Source organism: Podarcis erhardii, assembly GCF_964252035.2.
Source record: "Podarcis erhardii genome assembly, chromosome: 2".
Classification (NCBI taxonomy): domain Eukaryota; kingdom Metazoa; phylum Chordata; class Lepidosauria; order Squamata; family Lacertidae; genus Podarcis; species Podarcis erhardii.
This window is the reverse complement of record NC_138498.1, coordinates 113,689,704-113,716,619: the sequence shown is the minus strand read 5'-3', so window position 1 is coordinate 113,716,619 and position 26,916 is coordinate 113,689,704. Positions and strand designations below refer to the sequence as shown.

Genomic DNA, 26,916 nt, shown 5'->3' with positions numbered 1-26,916 from the left:
GTGGGGAGGACATTTGAGCCAACCCCTTAATTATCACTGCGTATATTTTTAAAGTCACATGCTGGGGAAATTTTGTGGTTAGAGAGGTTTGCTATAATTTACACTGAGCTTGGAATATTCATTGTGTTTAACTGAAAAGGGGGAATATCAGAAGTAATTTGGGCAACTGAGACTACATCCTTTAAGAGGGGAGTGTTGATTAGAAGGAGGGAAATGTGCCTCAAAATCACTTCTAGGGTTGATTGTCTGTATTTGTAGCCCATTTTATATGTGTGCTCTTCACTTGCTGAGTAGGAGCTGAATTCATAATCCAGAAACCACTAACTGTAGTCATACACAATTGTAACTCAGTATTCGCCTACAGTGTCCCCTCAGTAAATGTACACAGGATGAGTGTGGTCTGTTGAAGGTTTTCCAGTAGCCTGCACACTCTGTGCCGTTTGCTATTCTTCTCCCAGCATCTTTTTTTAGTGGTCCTACCCTGTAATGCTTTTATGTATTTTTGAAAACTGCTGCTACATGTGCACAAACTTCGTAGCATTCTGTGTTCACATCTGGCCAGAAATCCTAAGCAGTTTCTTCCTTCTCCCAACATCTCTCCCCTTACACACTTGCACAGCTCATGCTGTTAGTGATCACTAGCTTTCTCCCAGCCCTAACCACCCCTCCCCATACCAGGCTGTATGTGAGGTGCACTGAATTTGCCATACATGAAGAGGCAGGCAATTCTCTTCATTTCCTGCAGTGCTGCACCTCACAATGGCAATCCAGTATGGGAAGTGGTGTCACAGGCCAGCACAGTTCTTTAGGGCAACATTTCATTTCCTGATGGATGCCACTTAGCGCTTTTGGCAGTCAAGTCAGCATGGAAACCTGGAGACCAGTCTTCACTTGGCTAAAAACAGACTCCAGCAGGTTCACTCTAGTCAGAAAAGAAGTGGATTTCACCAAAGTGTCTAAACAACTTTCATTTCTCAGTGGAAGAAACACGTGCAGTGTTAAAATCAGTGTAGCTGTCTCTCAAATGTGCTGCTTAACTTTCTAGAATCCCTGTTGATTGGATTCACCCTTCTCTTCAGCAGCTTGGTTGGAGGAGATGTCAACTGCCTGTAGGCCACAGGGGTGGGGAAACTGAGGCCCAGGGGCTGAATGTGGCCCCAGGGGCCTTTCATTCTGGCCCTTGGAACTCTTCCCAGGCCACATCCTATATCCCCAGGCTACACTCCTCAATGACCCTACTCTGCATTCCCCTCACGTCCCCCCCTGCTCCTGCTCCAAGCCAGAATGTGCCCTTTAACTGATTATTGTCTTGCACAATGTGGGGTGGTTACACATACACACACACACACACACACACACACACACACACACATATGGGGGGGCCCGGCACATCATTGCCTATCCGCTCTTGAATTTACTTGTCCCTAATCTAAACTCTGGAATTTTACATGTGTGTGAGTGTATATGCGTGCAAACACAAAGGTCACATCCACACTGATGCTATAGCAAAGTGCGTAGTGGATCCAATTCATTTTTACTGAATGCTATTTTCAACACTGCCTGCAGACATCACTCATTTTATGGACATTGTACATTAAGCTTACTTTGTTTTTACAATTTATACTCTGCTTTCCACACAGTTTCTCAAAAAGGCTTACAAATATAAAAGCAAACAAAAGTAACAATGTCCCAACCTTTGAGACGTATGTTGTCAAGTTAAAAACAGCAACAATGTCAAAGTAAAATCAATGGCCAATAGGAGCAAAATTCATTGTTTGTAGCCTCTACATATCAACAGTTTACCCAATACTGCTTCATTCTATGGAACTGGTTCTGTTACAGGTACCCTATAACATGCATTCTGCACTTATAAGAAATTGATCTTGTGTGACAGCACCTGCACTTTGGAACTCCCTGCCACTTGACATCAGCACCTTTGCTATACTCTTCGGCACCTGCTGAAAACAATTTTATTATGGCAAGCCTACCCAGACATGTAGACACTGACATGTTTTAATCTCTTGCTGTTATTTTAATTATCTTTAAAATGTTTTAATTATTTGTGTCCAACTATTTTTATGGATGATTTTAATAACAATTCTTGTAGGTTGCTTAGTTCTTATTACACTCACAAGTTTTTGCTAAGCGAATAATATAAATAAACACTTCGATATTCTAACCAGAGGCTTTTTCAAAATTGCAACTGAAGCATATTTACGAATATGTACTTATGAATGGACCTGAAAACTGTGTTAGGCTGATGAAAACGTGCCACATTGCCTTGCCGGTTGCACAAGCTGATGGGTAGCTTTTAATGTCCCACCTTGAAAGCGTGTCTAACCATTTCAGGCGGAGAAGAAAACGGGACCTATTACGCACCTGCTTTTTCAAAACAAAAAAAATTGCATGGTCTCCGACGTCCCCTTCCAGTGGGAATTCTCCATTCTTTGTCATGCAGGTGACAGGATCAATGACCGCTCGCTCCCTTACCTTTCATTTTGGCAGCTTTTATAAACGGCAGGGCTGCTTGCCTACAGCATCAGCACCACCAGCATCTCGGCGGCGCTGAATTGAATCGGATTAACTAGTGGGGAAAGGGTGGAGCTTCGGAGACTACAACTCCCGGAATTCCCCGGGACCAGGCCGGCTGCTTTCGGCGCCTCCAATGCAGCCGCAGGAAAGGGGGCGCCTGGCGCGCCGTAGCCAATAGATTTCCAGCGTGCGTGTGTGTTTCAGTGGATCCGAGCTTCGGATGCAGAGCCGGAGCCATGGAGTGGGTCGCCGCCGCTTCAGGAAAGAGGGGCGATCCCTTTGCTGGAGGGATCCCTGTCTGGGAGCCTCCAGATGCGCCCCCGATGGCAGCAGAGCGCGGCCCCGAGGAGCGACGGGACTGCACTGAAGACTTCAGCCTTGCAGGCAAGCAGAGACCCAGCGCAGGGGAATGAAGGGGAGAATCGGGTTCAATGCACTTATGTAAGGCTTCTTTTTGCAGTTTAGGGGTGGCGTCGTCGGCTCCCGGGCTGCCTTTTGTCTTTCTCGACGTGCGGTGGTGCTAAGCAAGGAAGGGGAATATGGGGAGAGAAATATATGGGGTGTGGGCGGCGGCGGAGAATGGGATGGAGAGAGGCTTATTGTTTGGGGGAATTGGACTGAATCCATAGGGGGGAAGGATCCGGCACAGTCTAGTGTCGTAGTGGCACCCCCAAAACAAAGATCTCACCTCGACTCTAAAACGAGGAAAGGACTTCATTTGGATAAAATCATGCCTGCTCCAAGCTCCGGTTGTTTCAGGGGCGCACCACCCCCTCAATGTCCGTCCATTCATTCTTGTCCCCCACCCACATCCCCGCCGCTCAGTGGCGTTTTTGTTGGTTTCATACCTGCAGACAAAAATCTTGGAAAGAGTCGACTGCTTGCCTTCCGGGACCGCTGAAATTCTTTTCATTCATTAGCAATTTGTGTTAGGCGCTTGAAGGGGACATAGAGCAATCCTGCGCCCCTGTCGTTTCAAAAGGCGAGAGGAGCTGGGCTGCGTCAAACTAAAGGGTCTCTCTCTTCTCTTTACTGACTAACAGAATTTGCATTTATATCCCACTTTTTTCTCCAAGAAGCTCAAGGTGTGGTGCATATGGTTTCCCCCGCCTCTTCAATTAATCCCCACAAGGTAGGCTAGGCTGAGAGGCAGTGACTAGGTCACAATGTCTCCTGGTTTCTGCAAAAATGGAAGGGGAACCTGATTGTTCCTGTCTCTTCAGGTCTTTTCATATCTTGGTTTCTGCAAAAATGGAAGGGGAACCTGATTGTTCCTGTCTCTTCAGGTCTTTTCATATCTTGCTGTTTTGCTCAAGAGCAAAACAGTATTAATAATCCTATGTCGCACCCCTTCTGCAGATATGCCTTTCATTCCTATCAGCTTCAAATATTTTGAGAAAATATGTATTTATTATTATTAATTAAATTTGTATATCGCCCTTCATCCACAACATAAAAATGCAGAATAAAGTACATAATAATAAAAAAGAAGAAAACAAACCAAACCAATACCCACACTTTTAAAAGGACATAGACTGTTAATCAGCCAAAGCACTGAACATCTTAGGTCCAGGGTATCTCAAGGAACCCTCAGTCACTGAAATCATCTGCAAGAGCATCGTTGGTTGTTCCCCAAGTTGTTGAGGCTCATTTGACAACAAGAAACTAGGCCTTTTGTATCATAAGCCCTGTGTGGTAGAATACTCTGCCAATAGAGATTCAGCAAGAACCTTCCGTTTTAACCTTTAAGCACCTGTTCAAAGCTTTTCCATTCCATCAGGTTTATGCAGAAAATTAAGAACACATCTGCCATAATAATTAGTGCATTTCTTATCTAAATGTTCTTATTGTATGGTTTTACGTATAGCTTTCGTAAACCACTGCGAATAGTGGCATATAAATATTTTTATAAATAAAAATCAACCAATTTCACCCAAAATGTGTCCTCAGTTTTGTCTCTTGTTCACACAGGCTCTGAAAAGTGTTCCGTGTTTCAATTGAGGTCAACATCTCCTCCTTGGGAAAAGGACGTTGATGCGGTAGAGTCTGCCCAGGTGTGTGGTCTACTATGGCATGGTTTTTGGCTATATGGGAGAAACCCCAACCCCCTCTCACTCATTTGACCAGGAAGCTTCAAAGCCCCTTTTACAAGTCTGTTTTTAATCTATGGAACCAGATGTAGTCTGCTATCACTGTCCCACCATCTTCCTCATCCCCCACCCTAAATTCCTACACACACAAACAGACACACACACACACACAGGGAGAAATTGCATACAATAGAATAAAATGGGAGAACATTGATCCCAGTGGGAATACCATTTTTGTAATACTTCCATTAATGCTTCCATTATACTGGCCTCGGGCCAGTATATCTGAAGGAGCGTCTCCACCCCCATCGTTCTACCCAGACACTGAGGTCCAGCTCCGAGGGCCTTCTGGCAGTTCCCTCACTGCGAGAAGCCAAGTTACTGGGAACCAGGCAGAGGGCCTTCTCGGTAGTGGCACCCGCCCTGTGGAACGCCCTCCCACCAGATGTCAAAGAGAAAAACAACTACCAGACTTTTAGAAGACATCTGAAGGCAGCCCTGTTCAGGGAAGCTTTTAATGTTTGATGCATTATGGTATTTTAATATTTTGTTGGAAGCTGCCCAGAGTGGCTGGGGAAGCCTGGCCAGATTGGTGGGGTATAAATAATAAATTATTTATTTATAGAAACACCACACCCTTCATATAGAAGAAAAGCACATCAGTGGGGAAAGGCAACTTGGCCCTTTGCCTGCTAGTCCATTGTTGTTTTTATTGTTGCAGGTGACTCTTAGTGTAGGGTGATATTTTAAAAATAACACCTCCCCCCCCCCCATTTGCAGTGGTGCAGCCTATTTTGCCTGCTGCATATACAGGCCAGGTCTCATTTTTTTCCAAGTTGCAGGGAGTTGCATCTGTTGTTCCTCTGTTTTGGTTCAGGTGTGAAGTTTTTTTTGGGTGGTGTGCCTGAGGCTGAGCTTTGTTTCCTTTCCTTCCAGCAGCTGGTGACCTTTGAGGATGTGGCCGTCTGTTTCACAAAGGGGCAGTGGGATCTGCTGGAGCCAGAGCAAAAAGCCTTGTACAAGGAGGTCATGCAAGAGAACTACGAGAACATGGCCTCCCTGGGTAAACAACTATTTCCCAAGCTCACAGGACCTGGGAAACTCTGAATTGCCCGTGTCTCCCAGCAGTTTTATTTATGGAAAAGATCTAAATGTATATGTGGAAAGCACAACACTGGTTATTAGAATGTATGGTACAGATGCCAATAAATGGCCACTTAATTAATGGGGAGCGGCCGCCGAGACTACATAACTCCGGTCTTGAAAGACCTACATTGGCTCCCAGTACGTTTCCGAGCACAAGTCAAAGTGTTGCTGCTGACCTTTAAAGCTCTAAACGGCCTCGGCCCAGTATACCTGAAGGAGCGTCTCCACCCCCATTGCTCAGCCCGGACACTGAGGTCCAGCACCGAGGGCCTTCTGGCAGTTCCCTCGCTGCGAGAAGTGAGGTTACAGGGAACCAGGCAGAGGGCCTTCTCGGTAGTGGCACCCGCCCTGTGGAACACGCTCCCATCAGATGTCAAAGAGAAAAACAGCTACCAGACTTTTAGAAGACATCTGAAGGCAGCCCTGTTTAGGGAAGCTATTAATGTTTGATGCATTACTATATTTTAATATTTTGTTGGAAGCCGCCCAGAGTGGCTGGGGAAGCCGAGCCAGATGAGCGGGGTATAAATAATAAATTATTATTATTATTATTATTATTATTATTATTATTATTATTATTCCAGACTAGATAGTGGTTGTTGTTTTTTTAATTTGCTAAGCTTAATAGACATCCTGTAGCAATGAATGCATTCCCAAAGTGAATTACATTTTGCATGAATGCTTTCACATGATAACCCTGAATTATAAACAAAACAAATTCCTTCCAGTAGCACCTTAAAGACCAACTAAGTCAGTTCTTGGTATGAGCTTTCGTGTGCATGCACACTTCTTCAGATACACTGTTTTGTTTTGACTATGGCAGACCAACACGGCTACCTATCTGTAACTGAATTATAAAGTTATGAAAGAGAGATTATTCCATTAATCATTGCATCCTGCCAAACTAATGTTGCCTTCTTGCACAGATGGCTGAATTCAATTTTACATTATAGTGACATTCACTCCTGCATGGTGCAGAATGAGTGATCAGCAGAGTTAGAGGAGTCGCGGTGTGTGTTGTTTTTTGGGGGGAAAGAAGATAAGCAACAGGGCCTTACCAGTGTAAGGCTGCAATCCTATACTTGCCCAGGAGAAAACCCCATTGAGACCAGTGGGGTTGACTTCTGAGTATACATGCATACGATTGCACTGTCTGTTGCACACATTTCCATTTTCTTCTGCTCCTTAAACTTCCAGGGAGGTTAAAAGTTTGCATAGGGATCTGTATTATACTTGCCTCTTGTGCCACTGTCTTCCTCATGACCCTTTTCTTTTCTCCTGCCTTGCTCCCAAACAGGTTTTCCAGTTCCCAAACCGACCCTGATCTTCTGGCTGGAGCAAGGAGCGGAGCCCTGGGTTCAAGATATAGGAGAAAAAGCAATCAAAGGTGAGGCCTGCTGCAGGCATGGGGAGGCCCAATGGGGCCCGCTGTGGAATATTGCCTCCTTGAAAATTGGGGGAGACATCTGTTCCCTCAATGGCGTGCGAAACCTAGCAGTTTAACTGTGAGATGCTGAACTTGTTTGAAAACATTCTCACTATCTCCCTCAGGGTTTCCCCCTTTACTGTTCCTTTTAGTCCTGTGTGATTTCCTCCCTTCTGTCTGCCTACCTCCACTGTCTCTGCTCTTGCCATGGGCTGGATAGGCGTGGAGGAATGGTGGGAGGAACCAGCTAGGAAACCACCAAGGGAAAGGTGTCCCAGGCTGATGGGAATCAGAGTCCAGCCATATCTTGAAAGCCACAGGTTCCCCATCTCTGTTGTTGGAGCTTGCAGAATGGAAGTTCAGTGAAAGAGCATATGTTTCGTTCAATTCCTGGTATTTCTAGTGAAGGCTCAAGTAGCAGGCAATGGGAACAAGCATCAACTGGCAGTCAAGGGGGTACAATCCCAGGCAGGGTAGATTGTTGTTGTTGTTTAGTTGTTTAGTCGTGTCCGACTCTTCGTGACCCCATGGACCAGAGCACGCCAGGCACTCCTGTCTTCCACTGCCTCCCACAGTTTGGTCAAACTCATGCTGGTAGCTTCGAGAACACCGTCCAACCATCTCGTCCTCTGTCATCCCCTTCTCCTTGTGCCCTCCATCTTTCCCAACATCAGGGTCTTTTCCAGGGAGTCTTCTCTTCTCATGAGGTGGCCAAAGTACTGGAGCCTCAGCCTCAGGATCTGTCCTTCCAGCGAGCACTCAGGGCTGATTTCCTTCAGAATGGAGAGGTTTGATCTTCTAGCAGTCCATGGGACTCTCAAGAGTCTCCTCCAGCACCTTAATTCAAAAGCATCAATTCTTCAGCGTTCAGTCTTCTTTATGGTCCAGCTTTCACTTCCATACATCACTACTGGGAAAACCATAGCTTTTACTATACGGACCTTTGTTGGCAAGGTGATGCCTCTACTTTTTAGAGTAGATAAATTGTTTAATTCCCTATACAGCTGCCAACCATGATGACTATGGTTGGGTTTCATGGTGGGTGGCGGTGATGTTTCTGAGGGCCAGTTGTTGGAAACTGTAGGAGGAGAGCGTGGTCTTGTGCTCAGGGTCCTACTTGTGGGAGTCCTACAGTTGTCTGGGTGACCCCTGTACGGACAGGATGTTGTCCTATGTAGGAGGAAAACCTTAAAACATGTCGCAGAGTCCCCCAAAATAGGCCAGAGGCAATTGTATTTCTTTCTTTTTAAAAATTTTTAAAAAGTTTTTATTGTTAAAGTAATTCAGCATTAATACACACATATTGTGGATATACAAGCATACAAACATACATTTGATACAATCCTTAAATATATACAAACATACCTACATTCAGTCCCACAGATAATTCCTTTTCCCATCACCACCCACCACCCCTCACCCCACCTTTGTGTTAGACTTCCAATCTACTCAATTGCAATTTCTTTCCACTACTTTTACTTTCTTTCACACACCTTTAACCTAATTTCATGCTTCTTTTTCTATTACACATTGTTATCCATCTCATTTAGTATTTCAGTATTTAAAATGGAACTTGTTTATTCTAATAGGAGTTCTGATTTTCAATATGGTTTTCCAAGTATCCTTTAAACACCTTCCAATCCCTGTCTATCTTCTCTTTTGAGATCCTTCCAACTTCTCCCATTGTTTTGGATATATTGTAGTACTCCAATAATTGTATTTCATCCAGCAGAGCTTTACTTTCTACTGAAGGCAAATGATCGTAATGGTCACAAATCCAAATACATTCAGGATTGGCACAGTCCATAAAAATCCAGTTGCAGCACTTACAAAACTTATAACAAGACTAAAACTTAACAGTAAGCATACAGTGGTACCTCGGGTTACATACGCGTCAGGTTACAGACTCCGCTAATCCAGAAATAGTACCTTGGGTTAAGAACTTTGCTTCAGGATGAGAAAAGAAATCGCGCTCCGGTGGCGCAACAGCAGCAGCCCCATTAGTTAAAGTGGTGCTTCAGGTCAAGAACAGTTTCAGGTTAAGAACGGACCTCCGGAACGAATTAAGTACTTAACCCGAGGTACCACTGTACTATGTACCGAACACCACACCAGAAGGGAGAGAGAGAGAAAGAGAAAGTAAAACCCAGGCTCCCTTTGGCCTATATTTATAGTCAGCATGATCTTAATTGGAAGAGATAAGAGAACTAGTTCAAACCAGCTTCCCAGAAGGTATAACCCAAAAACAATCATGACCTTTCTGTCTGCTTCTCTCACACAGAGAAGCTTCTAGTAGCTTCTAGAATCCTCTTGCATTATTCAGAATGGGAGAGATCTCTACACATCAGATCAATACTTTATGCACTAAGAAGTGCAAACTGACAGATATTGGACTAGGTCCAGCAAGATATCCTTGCGTTATTGTCTAAGACAGCTTCCTGTTTTTCCTCCTCTCGCTTCAAAACAGCAAGTGACAAGAAGACGGCGAAGAAAAAAGCAAGCTGCCCCCTGTGTGGGAAAATAGTCTCTTCCAAATATGCTCTCATCGGGCACATGAGGACCCACACAGGAGAGAAGCCTTACGAATGCTCAGACTGCAGGCGGAGGTTTGCCTTGCGGAAGAATCTGACCTTGCATCAGAAAACTCATCAGAGTAAGCAGAACATGGAGATGGTGTAACTTGCCCAAAACCTTGTCGTGAGGGAGGCGAAAGGAGAGCCTGTATAGTATTGGGGTCCCAGGTGGCTGGGTGGGTAGGGACGCAATGGGTCTCCCTGCGTTTTGCATGCAGAGATGTTTATTTACCCCATGGTGAGATTGTGTTTGGTGGAACAGATCAATCGATCCCCACCCCACGAGTCTAAATATGCAAACATTGCTTCCTTGCAGAACACCTTGTGCCAAACTCCCACTTAATCCAAGAAACCGCTTCCTGCAAAGAATCTGCTTTTAGCCAGAACCAGCCAGGGGGACAAGAACATCGAGGTAAGTGCTTCTAACCCCTGTGATGGTCTGTCTACTTGGCCTGTGGCAGGCAGAGAGAGGGCTAAAGGCCTACTTAGTGGTGGCTCCCAGATTACAGAATGTTCCCACAGAGAGGCTCGCCTGGTGTCTACCTCGATGCCTCTGCCCCCAGGCAAAGATCATTTGATTTTTCCAAGGTTCGGAAACCTGTTGTGAATCCTTTTTTTATGTTGCTTGGTGTTTTACTTCTAGTGACAGCTTTTCCACTTACCTTTTATATTGCAATATTTGTAATTCCAACTTTTGGTTTTTATATATGCTGGAATAAAAATGTAGGAGTTTTTAATGTTTGATGTTCTATTGTGTTTTTCATATTCTGGTGAAACCCAGTCAGATGAGTGGGGTATAAATAATAAATTATTATTATTATTATTATTATTATTATTATTAATAATAATAATAATAATAATAATAATAATAATAATAATAAATTAGCTGCCCTGGGAACTGGTGGAAGGGAGTGGTGTAAATCCAAATCCATAAATGAAAATGACTTCACTGGGCTCAGGTTTTGTTTTTTTAAAAAAAATTGTCGTTTTTATTGTTTGACACCCTGAGCTCCTTTGGGAGGACAGAGGGGATTAAAAAAACCTAATTAATAATAACAGCTGCCACTTCTGGGGTCATCATTCCCTGCTTTCTATGTACCAGAGCGATATTCATAAAGCTTGTTCAGAGCCTATAAGCTCTTCCCTCCCTTCTAGTTAAGTATTTTTTAAATACAGTGGTACCTCGGGTTAAGAACTTAATTCGTTCTTAATAGCCACTTTAGCTAATGGCGCCTCCCGCTGCCACCACGCCGCCAGAGCACGATTTCTGTTCTCATCCTGAAGCAAAGTTCTTAACCCGAGGTACTATTTCTGGGTTAGCGGAGTCTGTAACCTGAAGTGTCTGAAGCCTGAAGCATCTGTAACCCGAGGTACCACTGTAATCTGTTTCTATCCACTCAGATTACCTAATGTCGGAGGTTTCAGTGCCTCAGCCGAGCTACCTTGGAGGTGAGTTTCCATAGAGTGACCTGTCTCATCCCCTCTTGTTTTGTCTCTGCTCTGCTCTGCTCCCTTTGCATGGTGTATGGGTGGGGGTGTTATCAGGGCCACAAGTCCTTTTTTATGGAGTGGGTGGGTGTCTCAACAAGTTGCTCCCCCCCCTTCCTTAGTACTACAGCCATCAGTGCTGGCGGCTGCTCCTTGTCCTCTGAGCTCTCTGCTCACTTTCCAGAAAACTGGCAGGTAAGCCAGCAGCAAATATGCAGTTGGAAAACTCACCTCAGTGGGCCAAGTTTGATAAGTGTGTGGGACTGCCCACCTGTCTATCACCTGCCACCAGATGGCCAGTTTTAGCCCACATAGTTTGAAATTAAATCATGCATAGCGGGTGGCACTTTGAAGGTCCAACAATCACCTGGCTGGAACTTGGAGAGCCTACACTGTCAGCAGCTCAGCCTACACTCGAGTAGGACCCTGGCAGAGACACATGCCCGACTGGCATGTTCTCTCCCTCCTGGTCGATCGTTTGGGAGCTTCAAAAGCTTTCTTCTGCCCGAACATCACAGCAACTGATGCCAACAGACACCGGCACACTTAGGAATTTGCAGAGTTTGCACATCATGCGTGTGACAGACCTCAGCAACTCAGCATTTTGGTTAATCTACTTTATTTACAGGGACGCGGGTGGCGCTGTGGGTTCCCTCGGCCAATAAAGCGAGATGAGCGCAACCCCAGAGTCGTCCACGACTGGACCATATAAACACACATGGAAGCCTGCCCTCCACCCCCCACATAAATCCTGGCTACACCCGCAACAGGGCTTGCAAAAATTTGTTGCAATGGTGTCAGTTACCAGTTTATGTTGGTAGCAGGGATTTTTGTTGTTAACACATTAATAACACGTGGCTCCCAATTGGTGGTCCATGGACCACAGGAGGTCTGTGTAGCCCACCCAGGGGAACTGTGGCACCATTCACATAACAAAAACTACCATAGAGATAGCAAAAATTTCAAAAGTAGGCTGATTTACTTATTGACTTATTTATTTACTTATTGACTTATTTATTTATTTACGGTACTTACGGGACCGCCTCTCCTGGTATGCCCTGCGGAGAACCTTAAGGTCCATAAATAGCAACACCCTAGTGGTCCCGGGCCCTAAATAAGTCAGATTAGCCTCAACCAGAGCCAGGGCCTTTTCAACACTGGCTCCGGCCCGGTGGAACGCTCTGCCTCATGAGACCAGGGCCCTGCAGGATCTGATTTCTTTCCACAGGGCCTGTAAGACAGAGTTGTTCCACCTGGCCTTTGGCTTGGAATCAACTTGATCCCCTCCCCCTCTTTCCTTTTTCCTTTTCTCCTTCTGTGACAGAACTCCTATTTGGGGACTTCCCTGGCTTTTTTCTGGCCCACGTACGACCAGTCTGGATAGTTGGCCTTGGTGGAGATTTGACGTTTTCATCCCCCAAAAATTTTTGATTTGAGTTTCTACTGAAATGAGGCTGCATTTTAATGTTGTACTTAATCTTTTTTTGAAGTTGTATTTTAATCAATTGTTTTTATACCTGGTGTTAGCTGCCCTGAGTCCGGTCTTGGCTGGGGAGGGTGGGGTATAAATAAAATAAAATGATGATGATGATGATGATGACGATGATGATGATGATGATGATAATATGAAGTTGGGAGCTGCCCAGAGTTGCTGGGGCAACAGTCAGATGGGTGGCATAGAAATTAATAATAATAATAATAATAATAATAATAATAATAATAATAATAATAATAATTTCATTTTGAAAAATGGGGCCTGCAGTACTTAGCTAATGGGAACTTGATCTAATTAAAAACACCAACCAACCAACCTATATTATCCCTCCAATTTCTCTCCAAAAGGAATAATCAAGGTTGAAATGGTGGACGACACAGACGGAAAGGACGTCTATGCTCTCTCGCTGTGTCCCCCGATGGAAGTGTGGCCTCCAAACCTGTATCCAGAGGGCTGTGGAAGGGAACCTGGTGCAGCGGGAGCAGCCCGAAAGACGCTAGGCCCCCGATCTATCCAAAAGTCATGGTTCTCTCAATTCCCATGGCTGGAGGCTGACAAAGGGCAGACCACCCTCTACTGCGTGGTGTGCAAGGAGAAGCCGCCCGCTCACGGCCCAGTGTCCAAACTAGTAACGGGCTACACCAGGCCGTTCAAAGTGGAGACTCTGAAGCACCACGACAAGAGCAACGCCCACAAGCTGTGCGTCCGAGCGTTGACAGCTAAGGAGGACCCGGATGGCGCTCCAGCGGCCGAGCGCTTGACTAAGATGTCCAGCCACGTGCTGAGGAACATGGAGCACCTTTTCAGTGCCGCTTACGACATCGCTTACCACTCGAAGCCGCTGAACGATTACGAGAAAGCGCTGGACCTCCTGCAAGTCATGGGTGCCCCCATCATCCCCAGGTATAGGAACAGGGTCGCATGTACCCTCTTCATAAGGTGCATTGCGGACACACTGCGGAAGGAGATACTTGACGGCATCTGCCGGTCGCCCTGCGCCTGCCTCCTCTTGGACGGCTTCACGGATTCGTCCGACCAGCCCTGCCTGGCAATTTACATCCGCTACCTCAAGAGAGCGGAAGTGAAGGAGTCGTACCTTTGCTTGGCGTCTTTGCCCGGCCACACCGCCGACGCCTGCTTTGCTGCCGCCGTTTCAGCCATGGATGAGCTGCGGATCCCTTTCAGGAAACCCGGGTGGGTTGTGGGCCTTGCGACAGGCGGCGCAGCCAGCATAGCGGCCTGCAAAAGTGCGCTCGTCGCCAAATTCCAAGAGGTGATCCCTCGCCTGTCCCCGGCCCATTGTATCACCCACAAGCTTCAGTATGCGGCCATCGGCGCCTGCTACAGGGATGTTGACTTTGTGAAGGACTGCGAAAAGCACATCAGGGCGATGTTCAAGTTTTTCCAAGCCTCTCCCGAAAGACTGAGGGAGCTGCAGGGTGCGGCTCCCCGCCTGGGCCAAAAGGTGGCCAAACTAATGGAGTCAAACAGTGTCAGGTGGGTGGTGAGCAAGAGGCAAACTCTATGCGTCCTTCTCGAAAGCCTGCCTGCTTTGGTTGCTCACATGGAGCGCCTGTCGAAATCCAGCAGCCACAAGGGGCAGAAGGCGAAAGGCATGTTGACGTTCTTGAGGAGCTTCCATTTTGTCAAGTTTTCCCACTTCTTGATTGACTTCCTTCAGGTTTACAAACCCCTCTCGGAAGTGTTCCAGAAAGAAAGCGTCTTGCTCGGGCAAGTGAATGCTGCTGTGGAACCTGCCTACCTCGCCTTGCAAAACCTCCTCCAACAGCCGGGACCGAAGGAGGAAGAGTTTAACGCCGCCGTGAAGGACGGTTCTTTCAGAGGGGTCTCCTTGGATGTGGTCGAGATGGGAGAGTTCTGCTTCCAAGTGGACCGAGCAAAAATCATCCTGACCGGGGCGGAATACCTGCACCAGAGATTTGATGGCGAGACGTCGCCCCAGCTCTTAAAAAGCACAGAAGTGTTTGATACCGTGTGCCAGCCTGCTGCTGGGAGCTGCCTTGCCAACTCTGGAGACGCCGAGGTACTTTCCATGGCGAAATGTTTTGAGTACGCTCTCCCTCCCAGCTACAGCGAGGAAAGTCTGCTGGATGAATGGGCCGAGCTTAAAAACGTGGCCAAGGACCTTTTGTTTTCAGAGCTGTGCAGGAAGGCCATTGCGGAGCGTCAAGCGTTTCCTTTGCTGAGCAAACTCGCCTCCGTTTCTGCATGCTTACGAATCTCTACAGGAAGCTGTAAGCGGGGCTGCGCTGTTATGAACCTGATAAGGACTTACGAGAGGTTGAAGCTTTCCAACGAAGTGGCAAACTCTCTTGTGATGGTGGCAGTCAATGGGGTGGCAGTGCCAGACTTTGACCCGTTGCCTGCAATCGAGCACTGGTACTTAACATCATCAGGCCGTCGTTGTTGACAACTCGGCCCCCGTCCTCACATGTGTCGTTGATGGGATGCAGCTCGGAGCACAGTGCAGGGTGTGAATATGACCTGTAGTTGCATTGGTTCTCCCCTTCCTTTTCTCTCCCCTCCCCTTGTGTCAGTCTAAAGGTAAAGGGACCATTAGGTCCAGTCGTGACCGACTCTGGGGTTGCAGCGCTCATCTCGCTTTTATGGCCAAAGGAGCCGGCGTACAGCTTCCGAGTCATGGGGCCAGCATGACTAAGCCGCTTCTGGCGAACCAGAGCAGCGCACGGAAAAGCCATTTACCTTCCCGCCGGAGCGATACCTATTTATCTACTTGCACTTCGTGCTTTTGAACTGCTAGGTTGGCAGTAGCAGGGACTGAGCAACCGGAGCTCATCCCGTCACGGGGATTTGAACCGCCGACCTTCCGATCGGCAAGTCCTAGGCTCTGTGGTTTAACCCACAGCGCCACCCGTGTCCCTTGTGTCAGTCCAACCAAGCTCAAAAGGGAGAACAGCCATGCTTGAGCCAAAGGCAGCAGGCCAGAAACGAAGGCTCTGGGGTTACCTAGCAACTCAAGTATTAACCCATTGTGGTGTGCAGAGCTCGAAGGGGTTCCTGTACGGATCTGGATCACAGGTCAGGGTGGGAGGAGAGTTGATCACACATGAAAAATGTCCTGGGCCCAACAGATGCTTTGAGCAGGCCTGGTGACGATCTCAGGATGCTCTGGCAGCTTCCTTGTTTAGTAAAAAAAGGTTTTCAAAGCCAATCCTTTAAAAAAGCCAAAAAAGCCCTAAAGGGCCTTGGGCTCGACACAGACGCTTCCACCTGTTACGTTCCCTTACTAATTTTTTGAGGCTACATTGTTAATATTGGTGTCGTTTTAAATTTTGTTGCAATGCTTTGGGTGCCAAGGGGTACTAAAAAGAACAAAACACTTGTATGATTTGTTTGTTTTTATTGTTGCACACAGCTGTGGAAGGGTTTGCAACCTAAGGCAGTAAAGAAATGACGACAGCAAATACAAGATAGCTACAAAATGAATTGATGTTGGGAATTTTTATACAGGACTCTCGCCTCAAAGGTCTTTTTTGGTGGGAACTAGGACCAAGCACCCCAGAGGACAGGATCACACTTCAAAACGACCTTGACAGATTAGAGAACTGGGCAAAAACAAAACAAGATGAATTTTAACAGGGAGAAATGTAAAGTATTGCACTTGGGCAAAAAAAATGAGAGGCACAAATACAAGATGGGTGACACCTGGCTTGAGAGCAGTACATGTGAAAAGGATCTAGGAGTCTTGGTTGACCACAAACTTGATATGAGCCAACAGTGTGATGCGGCAGCTAAAAAAGCCAATGCAATTCTGGGCTGCATCAATAGGAGTATAGCATCTAGATCAAGGGAAGTAATAGTGCCACTGTATTCTGCTCTGGTCAGACCTCACCTGGAGTACTGTGTCCAGTTCTGGGCACCACGGTTCAAGAAGGACACTGACAAACTGGAACGTGTCCAGAGGAGGGCAACCAAAATGGTCAAAGGCCTGGAAACAATGCCTTATGAGGAACGGCTAAGGGAGCTGGGCATGTTTAGCATGGAGAAGAGGAGGTTAAGGGGTGATATGATAGCCATGTTCAAATATATAAAAGGATGTCACATAGAGGAGGGAGAAAGGTTGTTTTCTGCTGCTCCAGAGAAGCGGACACGGAGCAATGGATCCAAACTACAAGAAAGAAGATTCCACCTAAACATTAGGAAGAACTTCCTGACAGTAAGAGCTGTTCGACAGTGGAATTTGCTGCCAAGGAGTGTGGTGGAGTCGCCTTCTTTGGAGGTCTTTAAGCAGAGGCTTGACAATCATATGTCAGGAGTGCTCTGATGGTGTTTCCTGCTTGGCAGGGGGTTGGACTCGATGGCCCTTGTGGTCTCTTCCAACTCTATGATTCTATGATTCTATGAAATATTCCAGCCAGGTACTAGTAGAGTAAAGCTTGACAGATTTATATGACAGCATTAAAGCATAATTCACCAGATTGTGTGTCACAGTGATTGTACCTGGCAGTGCAGCTTCTTGTATAGGATTCCTGTGCTATAGTGATTTGTTGGCGAGTTTGACACAGTTCATTTAAGTTTCAATTACGATAAGGAGATTTACTTCCCACAACAGGGAAAAGTGAGGGTCACTGCTATAACGTGCAAGTATCTTCTCCTACGTACATTTGAGTTTGACATAGAAATGTCAGAGGGCGTCTCTCTTGTATATGTCAGTGCATGCAAGTTACATAATCCAGGGGCCACGATTGCTTTATTTTATTTTTTGCAGGGAGGGGGGCATGGGCCCATTTGCAAACATAAGCGACTCACATGGATAAAACACACACACCCCATAAGTTATTTTAGCAGGTTACTCAAAGAGCCCTATTGGCTGCTGAGTCACTACTAGGCCAGGTTCAAAGATCTGGTGATATATAATAAATGATACATAATAAAGCCCGAAGCCACTTGAGCCTAAGTACATTAAGGCCTTCCCAGTTCCTTAAGATGAACATCAGCCACAAGTCCTTCTGATAGGGCAATTTCAATGGTCCCCCAGGCCTCTGAGGCTTGGTCAGCTCATTGGCCTCCCTTGCCTTCTTGTTTATGCTGGTTCTAGTGTTTATGTTTTTGTATCAGTCCCCTTGGGGTCACTTTTGTGAGGAAAGCAACTGATAAATACAGTATAATAATAATGATGATGATGATGACAGGCTGCCCATCTGGCTGGGTTTCCCCAGCCACTCTGGGCGGGTCCCAACAGAGTATTAAAAACACGATAAAACATCAAACATTAAAAACACCCCTTGCCTTCAGGTGTCTTCTAAAACTCAGGTAGTTGTTTATTTCCTTGACATCTGGTGGGAGGGCGTTCCACAGGGCGGGTGCCACTACCAAGAAGGCCCTCTCTCTGGTTCCCTGTAACCTCACTTCTCGCAGTGAGGGAACCACCAGAAGGCCTTCGGCGCTGGACCTCAGAACGATGGGGGTGGAGAAGCTCCTTCAGGTATACTGGGCCGAGGCCGTTTAGAGCTTTAAAGGTCAGCACCAACATTTTGAATTGTGCCCGGAAACATACTGGGAGCCAGTGTATGTCTTTCAAGACCGGTGTTATGTGGTCTCGGCGGCCACCCCCAGTCACCATTCTAGCTGCCACATTCTGGATTAATTGTAGTTTTCAGGTCACCTTCAAAGGTAGTCCCACGTAGAGTGCATTGCAGTAGTCCAAGCGGGAGATAACTAGATCATAAATAATTGCATTCCATTCCCCTTGGGCACCAGCCACCACTGAGATCAAGCCCAGTCCATTACAAGTACAGTGGTACCTCGGTTTACAAACAGTCTTGTTTACGAACTATTCAGTTTACGAACTCTGCAAAACCGGAATTAGTGTTCCGGTTTGTGAACTTTGCCTCAGTCTACGAACGGAAGCCAAACGGTGGAAGGGCACCGCTGGAGGAAGGCCTCATTAGAGAAAGTACTACTCGATTTAAGAACGGATTTGGTTTAAGAATGGACTTCAGGAACAGATTAAGTTTGTAAACTGAGGTACCACTGTATTCTGAATCTTGAATATTTTCACTGTTTATCGTCAGAAACATGGCGTTGCCCCAGGTGGCATGGCGTTTAGAGAGGAAAACAAAGCTTGTGGAATACAGTGGTACCTCAGGTTAAGTACTTAATTCGTTCTGGAGGTCTGTTCTTAACCTGAAACTGTTCTTAACCTGAAGCACCACTTTAGTTAATGGGGCCTCCTGCTGCCGCCACGCCACCCGAGCACAATTTCTGTTCTTTTCCTGAAGCAAAGTTCTTAACCTGAAGCACTATTTCTGGGATAGCGGAATGTGTAACCTGAAGCGTATGTAACCTGAAGCGTATGTAACCTGTTGGAGGTTGAGCAATAGTCGTGCAACAGAATTGTTGTAGCCAAGAATCAAGGCAGTGAGAGGTAGAAAAGAGCAGCTTTATTCCAAAATAAAAGCAACAGTGGTAACAGAAGTCAGCAAGTATATGGCCCATTGCTACTTCCCAAGTCATTTACATGGCTAAATCTGCTTCGGCTTTCTTAAAAGAAACTTACATTGCATACTAACCACCGCAAGAACTAATGGGAAGAATCGAAGATCACGTCATCATTTTAAAAAGTTGCCATTTCCAGAGGCAAGAAAGAGATGGCTGAACGTGATGGATTTAACATCAATATCACCAGTTACAGCGAGGTGCTCCACCACTTGCATTCCCGGTGGGGTTGGGAGTCTAATAATTGGCCGGTTGAATACTTCCAAAACCATATCTTGGGCGTTAAAGGAGAACGCTACCTGGAAAGAGAAATGAAGAGTTAGACAGGCATCCCCAACCTGTGGTCCTCCAGATGTTTTGGCCTACAACTCGCATGATCCCTAGCTAACAGGACCAGTGGTCAGGGATGATGGGAATTGTAGTCCAAAACATCTGGAGGGCCGAAGGTTGAGGATGCCTGAGTTAGATCAACTACGCATCTTTTGTCATATTGATTTGAATGAATAGGAACCATTGCTATGATGTTAGCAGACAGACAAGAGGGAAAGCTAGAGACTTGCCAAGAGAATATAAGCCTAACTACATAGTGTTAGGACGCGGGTGGCGCCACAGAGCCTAGGACTTGCCAATCAGAAGGTTGGCAGTTCGAATCCCCGCGACAGGGTGAGCTCCCGTTGCTCGGTCCCTGCTCCTGCCAGCCTAGCAGTTCAAAAGCACGTCAAAGTGCAAGTAGATAAATAGGTATCACTCTGGCATGAAGGTAAACGGCGTCTCCGTGCGCTGCTCTGGTTCGCCAGAAGCGGCTTAGTCATGCTGGCCACATGACCTGGAAGCTGTACGCTGGTTCCCTCAGCCAATAAAACGAGATGAGCGCCACAACCCCAGAGTCGGCCATGACTGGACCTAATGGTCAGGGGTCCCTTTACCTTTACATAGTGTTAGGCATGAGTTTTAATACAAGGGCTGCATTCAGATGTGGAGTTTATTGTGTTAGTTTTACTGGTTAAAATGCTAGAGCTTCTGTCCTGATTTCTAGCATTGTTTTGAAACAGCAACGCCTTGTTGTGTCACTGATCTGTGACTTTTGGATCAAGGTGCTAGCATGCCACACTAAATTTTAAATGGCAGGAGAGAGCAGTATGCTGGTATACCACCGCAAATTTTGTAAACATACATCTCAATTTTTCCGAGTTAATGGGTTTGTAATTGGATTTCTTCTGGATATGGTTAAAGAAATGAGATCTATTCTTCCGCTAGATTCCACCAGATTTCCGGAAGCGGCTTTTACAGTGTGTGAAATATCGCATAAACTTGAGGGGGTGGAGAGAGCAGGTAAGGAAATGTCATTGATATAAGAGTGGTGCCAGAAGGGTGTATGCTCTAGTTATCACCCGCTTGGACTACTGCAATGTGCTCTATGTGGGGCTACCTTTGAAGGTGACCCGGAAACTGCAATTAATCCAGAATGCGGCAGCTAGACTGGTGACTGGGAGTGGCCACCGGGACCACATAACACCGATCCTGAGAGATCTGCATTGACTCCCAGTACGTTTCTGAACACAATTCAAAGTGTTGGTGCTGACCTTAAAAGCCCTAAATGGCCTCGGTCCTGTATACATGAAGGAGCGTCTCCACCCCCATCGTTCAGCCCAGACACTGAGATCCAGCGCCGAGGGCCTTCTGGCAGTTCCCTCATTGTGAGAAGTGAGGTTACAGGGAACCAGAGAGAGGGCCTTCTTGGTAGTGGCGCCCACCCTGTGGAACACCCTCCCTTCAGATGTGAAGGAAATAAGCAGCTATCTTATCTTTAAAAGACATCTGAAGGCAGCCCTGTTTAGGGAAGTTTTTAATATTTAATGCTGTATTGTTTTTAACATTCGATTGGGAACCGCCCAGAGTAGCTGGGGAAACTCAGCCAGATGGGCGGGGTATAAATTATTATTATTATTATTATTATTAATAATAATAAAGTGCCATCTGAATGCAGCCCTGGTTGCTTAAACATGGCCGTGTTTACTGTGGAGAAAAAGCAGCGGCGGGCATCAAAAATCACGAAACTGTTCATAATACAGATATAAGGGGTATTATTCTATCCCACCTAAAAATAGCAAGCAGCTTTAATTGGAGACTGGATATAGTCTAGCCTCCTTGTAAGCTTTGCAAATCAGGATGAGTGCTCAGTAAACAGGCCATTTGGAGGAGCCCAAATATGCAGGATGAGAACATTTTATTTCATCAGTTGGGAAGTTATGGTTCTCCAGCTGTTTGTGGAACTCCCCTCAGTCCCAGCTAGCAGGGCTAATTATTAGGAATTATGGGAACTTCTTGTCCAACATCTCAATGGCCACAGATTCCTCATTCCTGTTTTATATTAAGGTCCCCTCACCCTTCCACCTCATTATATTGAAATTCTGAGCTTTGGTTTATCCTTTAGGTCTCAGATATACATCCCCAGCTGTTCTCCCTGCAAGTTATTCCTGCAACAGGGCTCTCCTCTTACTTACTGTGACGAATAGCCCCAGGTCCAAGAGAAGATCCCGCTCTCTCCCCGTAGCAGAGTTAAAAACGACGACCCTATCTCCGTTGAAAGTCTCAAATCGAGCGCTAAATTGAAGGAGCAGATTCGAAGCATTCTGGCCTATATGAAAGGTAAAGCTGATAGGAACATGGGAAAACATGCTTTATACAGAGTCATAGAATAACCCCCTGCAATCTCAGCTAAAGCATTGGTCCATCTAACTCAATACAGTGGTACCTCAGGTTAAGTACTTAATTCGTTCCGGAGGTCCGTTCTTAACCTGAAACTGTACTTAGCCTGAAGCACCACTTTAGCTAATGGGGCCTCACGCTGCTGCTGCGCCGCCGGAGCAGGATTTCTGTTCTCGTCCTGAAGCAAAGTTCTTAACCCGAGGTACTATTTCTGGGTTAGTGGAGTCTGTAACCTGAGGCGTATGTAACCTGAAACGTATGTAACCCGAGGTACCACTGTACTGTCTTTACTAGAAGGCTACGGCCCCAAGAATACCCTATGGAATATCGTGCCTGTTCATATTAGCACACAGAGACAGTTTGTAGTATAGATACAAGGTTTACCAGGCCCTCCCACAGGGATGGGGTAGAAATTTGATTCAGTTTGCATAAAAGGCTAAATCTTATCAAACTGACTCATGAGAACTGACATGCAGCCATCGTTCAAAATTTGCACTTTTTTGTGATGCAATTCTCCAAGCAAAGAACGTTTCCAAAATGCAAAAATTAAAGGTATCGAGGGAGGGGAGATATCTAATCCTTGTGGCCACGTGTGTGGGGCGAATAAATAAAATGATTGGCTGGGTGCCTACGTGGGGCTTAACACACTCTCCAGTAGCAGAGTTTAAACTCACAAAGTTCAGCAGTAGAATGTGGGAATTCGAGCTGTCAAATCTTTTCCATATCCCATTTTGTTGCATACGGTGCTTTGTTTTCTATCCCTCTTAGCATTGACCAGACCACACCAGTATAGTAAGTTTAAAATGCTTTACTTACAAAAACGTTCCAAAGGCCAGGTTTATGCATTTATCCAAGCAGCAGCAAAGAGAACACAGATAGCATACTCTTGAGTACAACATACAGATTGTAGTTCTGAACAAGCGTTCTGTGCTTGAAATGCTGACCTGCTTGATTTACATGGCGGAGGGAAAGGGATAGGAACAGGGAGAGATGGTGTCACTTCCTCCTTCATCAGAGAAGAAGGGGCATGACCTGTGTCTAGGAATCACAGCTCTATTGTTTTAACCCCTTCATGCACAAACTAGCTCTATGCTTGCTAGTTGCATTTGATTGCAATCTCCCACAAGGGGAAAATGTAAATATCTTATTTTCACTATTAATACAGACCTTTTGGCCTCTCGGGGCACCTTGGCTTTCATTTCAATGCGTTCCCCGGCCTTCAAATTCAAGCGGGCAACCATTTGCTAAAAGAAAAAAAAAAGGGGGGGGGGGAAGGATGTGAAAGATTCAAGGGCTCCTATTTCTCATAGTATAATCTTTTTCAGTCTCAGGTTCTTGGACTTTATAAATAAACAAATTAAAGTCAACTGCCTCTTTATGGTCTTTAAACAGATTGATGACTTTCAGACATCCAGGGTCATTACACCCAATTTTAAACATTTTTAAAAACAAATGTGATACTAATGCTAATCTTCGGTGTTGAAATTAGGGGTTGGGCAGATTGTACTAAAATCAAAATAATTCAGACTTGATTTTGTGATTTTAGGGTTTTCATAATCTACCCCCAGTGTATCTAATTAGAGCGTGAAAATGATTTCAGGTCAAATAATATGGTAAATTTTAAATGGTAAATCACTGGTACATAAAAAAAAAATCAGCTGCCAAGAAGACAGTCTTCTGATATCCAGAGGAACAAAGGGCATATATGTGCAAGGAAACTTGGTTACAAAATATTTCAAAACAATTTCCAAACTTTGGATTCTTTGTATAGGCATGGAATCCATGGGAAAATGTCACTAGAAATATATTTAAACACAGGTTTTAGAGGTAGGAGCAATACTGCCCTGGACAATGATGCAGTTGGGGGAAAACTGTATGGTATACCATAATCCAATATAAATTACTTGTTTTGGGGGAAGTAGTACTGGCGAATCTGGCTCATTTTATTCTTAGGTGTCAATTATATACTGATATGATAACAGCCTAGCCAGGGATTGAACCTGGGAACTTGTGCATGCAAAGCATATGGTCTACACAGTTCCCCCCCCCTTTTGTTCTTACTGGGAGAACAGAATACTTCAGATGGGGAGAGGAATCAGTTGTGGGCAATCATTTTAACTGTAGTCCTCTTACATGATTGCTGCTAATATAAGGTCTTTCCAGATTAGTTAAACTCAATACCAAGTCTTCTCAGTAAGCTATTTATACTGAAACAGAAACCAGTCCATGATTTTTATCCCATTCTGGTTGACCCCAATCAAGGTATCAATTGCCCTTTGATGGCCATTGGATTTACCCATCTCACCCACTTTATGGAAGAACTCCATGAGGACTAGCTATGAACCTACCCGGACCCCGAGATCATCTTCTGAGGCCCTCCTTCATGTGTCTCCTCCTTGAGAGGTCCAGAGGGTGGCAACATGAGAACGGGGCCTTCTCTGCAGTGGCACCCCATCTGTGGAATGCTCTCCCCAGGGAAGTTTGCTTGGTGCCTTCATTATACACCTTTAGGCGCCAGGCAAAAACGTTCCTCTTTAACCAGGCCTTTGGTTGACCTGATTTTAAAGTGTGACTTTAAAGTCGTAATTCACCTGAAATATCAGGCATTCCCCACACCTGCCATGGATAATTACCGTACCCTTAAACTTCACACAAACAATAAGCAAATAGCATTTCTAAAATTTTTTTTTTTTGCCAACTCACCAATGCCATTGCTTCGAAAATACAACTATTTAAAAGCTATTTAAAAACACCACCACCTGCGAGCATCTACTTCTTGGGCTTCAATGGTGTATGTTTCTCACAACCCAACCTTTAAATGGTCCTCAGGTGTGAGTGTTTCCTTCTTCTGGCCAATCAGGGATGGAATTCTGGTTACCAGTTAATTAAAAGATAACAGGGCTGATCCCTCTGGCTCTCTGCAGGTGGGGTTAGTTTATCAATATTGGGGGGGGGTGGCTGTTAAGGGGCATGTTTATTTGCATGTGAAGAACATGCATGCTTTTGCAAGAAATGGGACACAAGGACTTAAAGAATGTAATAAGAGCCCTGCTGGATCAAAGGCCAGTCTAGTCCATCGTCCAATTCTTGTAGTGGCCAATTCTATACAATGGTATTTCGGGTTAAGAACTTAATTTGTTCTGGTGGTCCGTTCTTAACCTGAAACTGTTCTTAACCTGAGGTACCACTTTAGCTAATGGGGTCTCCTGCTGCCGCCGCCGTGCCGCCACGACACGATTTCTGTTCTCATCCTGAGGCAGAGTACTTAACCCAAGGTAATATTTCTGGGTTAGCAGAGTCTGTAACCTGAAGCGTATGTAACCCGAGGTCACTGTATATAACATTTAGGAAACATCTGAAGGCAGCCCTGTATAGGGAAGCCTTTTTTAAGGTTTAACACGGGTGGCACAGAGCCTAGGGCTTGCCGATCAGAAGGTCGGCGGTTCGAATCCCCGCAACGGGGTGAGCTCCCATTGCTCAATCTCTGCTCCTGCCAACCTAGCAGTTCGAAAGCATGTCAAAGTGCAAGTAGATAAATAGGTACTGCTCCAGCGGGAAGGTAAACAGCGTTACCGTGCACTGCTCTGGTTTGCCAGAAGCGGCTTAGTCATGCTGGCCACATGACCTGGAAGCTGTACGCCAGCTCCCTCAGCCCATAAAGCGAGATGAGCGCCGCAACCGCAGAGTCGGTCATGACTGGACCTAACGGTCAGCGGTCCCTTTACCTTCACCTTTATGCTGATTATATGTGCTGGAAGCCGTCCAGCACCCAACTCAGATGGATGGGGTACTAATATATTATTATTATTATTATTATTATTATTATTATTATTATTATTATTATTATTATTATTATTAAACCTGCCTTTGCAAGGGCGGGTGACATGTGACCAGGAGCCTAGCACAGCTACCCCTTTGGAAATGGCTCATTGAAGCGATCCAGATGTGAGGGGAGAAGAGCATTTTGCTTCAGGCTCTTAACATGACACGACGCCCGAAGAGAGACCTCGCCCCTTCCTAAGCGCTCTCCCCTCCAGCGCAGCAAAGCGCGGTGCCTAAGGCGCTGGCGCAGCAACCAGCGGAAAGGAAAGGAGCGGCGCCATTGGCCGCAGGTGTCGCCAGCCTCGCCCAATCCGAATTGCCGGAGCCGCCCGCGCCGGGAGGCGGAGCTACTAAAACCAAAGCGAAAGTGAGGGTGTGGCCAGAGGGGGGGGCGGGGCTTTAATCCCGGGAGAAACCCTGGGATTTAAATATATAGAGAGAGTGTTTCACTTTTTCCTTACCCAGACTGGTGTTGTCTGTTGCGCACAACTTCTGCAGCAGTTAAAATAAAATATGTTCCCTCTGAAATCTCAATATATATATAGATTTTAAAATATATATATAGAGAGAGATTTAAAATATAGATATATATTTTAAATCCCAGGGTTTCTCCCGGGATTAAAGCCCCCCCCCCCCTCTGGCCGCACCCTCACTTTAGCTTTGCTTTAGTAGCTCCGCCTCTCGACGCAATATATATATATATTGATTGTTGGCTTCCTGGTCCTCCCAGTAGTGTTTTGCTTTTCCTCACCTCTGCTGAAAGGGGCAATCGAATTTGTAAGAGCTTCAAATTGATTGCCTGGCTAGGCTGTGTGTCTTTTGTTGTTGGGGTAAGATTGAATGGGAAGCGTGCTAATTTCCCCGCTCGCCTCATTCGCAGTCCATTTTCCCTCTCTCTCTCTGAAGCGGCTGTTGTTTCCTCCCCCCTTGATGAGAGTAGCTCAGTCCCTAAAGATATTTAACCTTAGGGGTCGTTTGGCAAGAGATTTCTCAATTGCAGAGGGTTGGACTTAAATGACCTTCCCTCGTGGTCCCTGTTCTGTCATACACAAATAATATTTTTTTCTTTCTTTGTGTGTCCCTGAGGCTTCACCCTAAAGTGTTTCCTGCTCAGTTCCAGAAATACTAACAGCTACGAATTAGGCTTGAACATGT

General features: G+C 45.8%; 2 protein-coding genes across 4 annotated transcripts in view; one reads left to right on the top strand and one right to left on the bottom strand.

Moving 5' to 3' along the window:
- LOC309337240 (vespryn-like) overlaps window positions 1-26,916 on the bottom strand; it is a 411,113-nt gene that overhangs the window by 132,085 nt on the left and 252,112 nt on the right. The gene's annotated exons all lie outside the window — the stretch shown is intronic.
- ZNF862 (zinc finger protein 862) lies at window positions 2,649-15,265 on the top strand. 3 transcript variants are annotated; one of them, XM_081852519.1, is made up of 8 exons: window positions 2,649-3,514; window positions 4,504-4,586; window positions 5,562-5,685; window positions 7,066-7,155; window positions 9,662-9,847; window positions 10,084-10,179; window positions 11,169-11,216; window positions 13,098-15,265. In XM_081852519.1, the coding sequence occupies exons 3-8, from the start codon at window positions 5,652-5,654 to the stop codon at window positions 15,179-15,181; spliced, it is 2,538 nt and encodes an 845-aa protein (XP_081708645.1). In that variant the 5' UTR covers window positions 2,649-3,514; window positions 4,504-4,586; window positions 5,562-5,651; the 3' UTR covers window positions 15,182-15,265. The 3 variants fall into 3 exon arrangements, with proteins under 3 accessions (XP_081708645.1, XP_081708644.1, XP_081708646.1); XM_081852518.1 differs by having other exon boundaries at window positions 5,559-5,685; XM_081852520.1 differs by lacking the exons at window positions 2,649-3,514; window positions 4,504-4,586; window positions 5,562-5,685; ... (1 more) ...; window positions 9,662-9,847; window positions 10,084-10,179 and having other exon boundaries at window positions 11,169-11,220; window positions 13,025-15,265.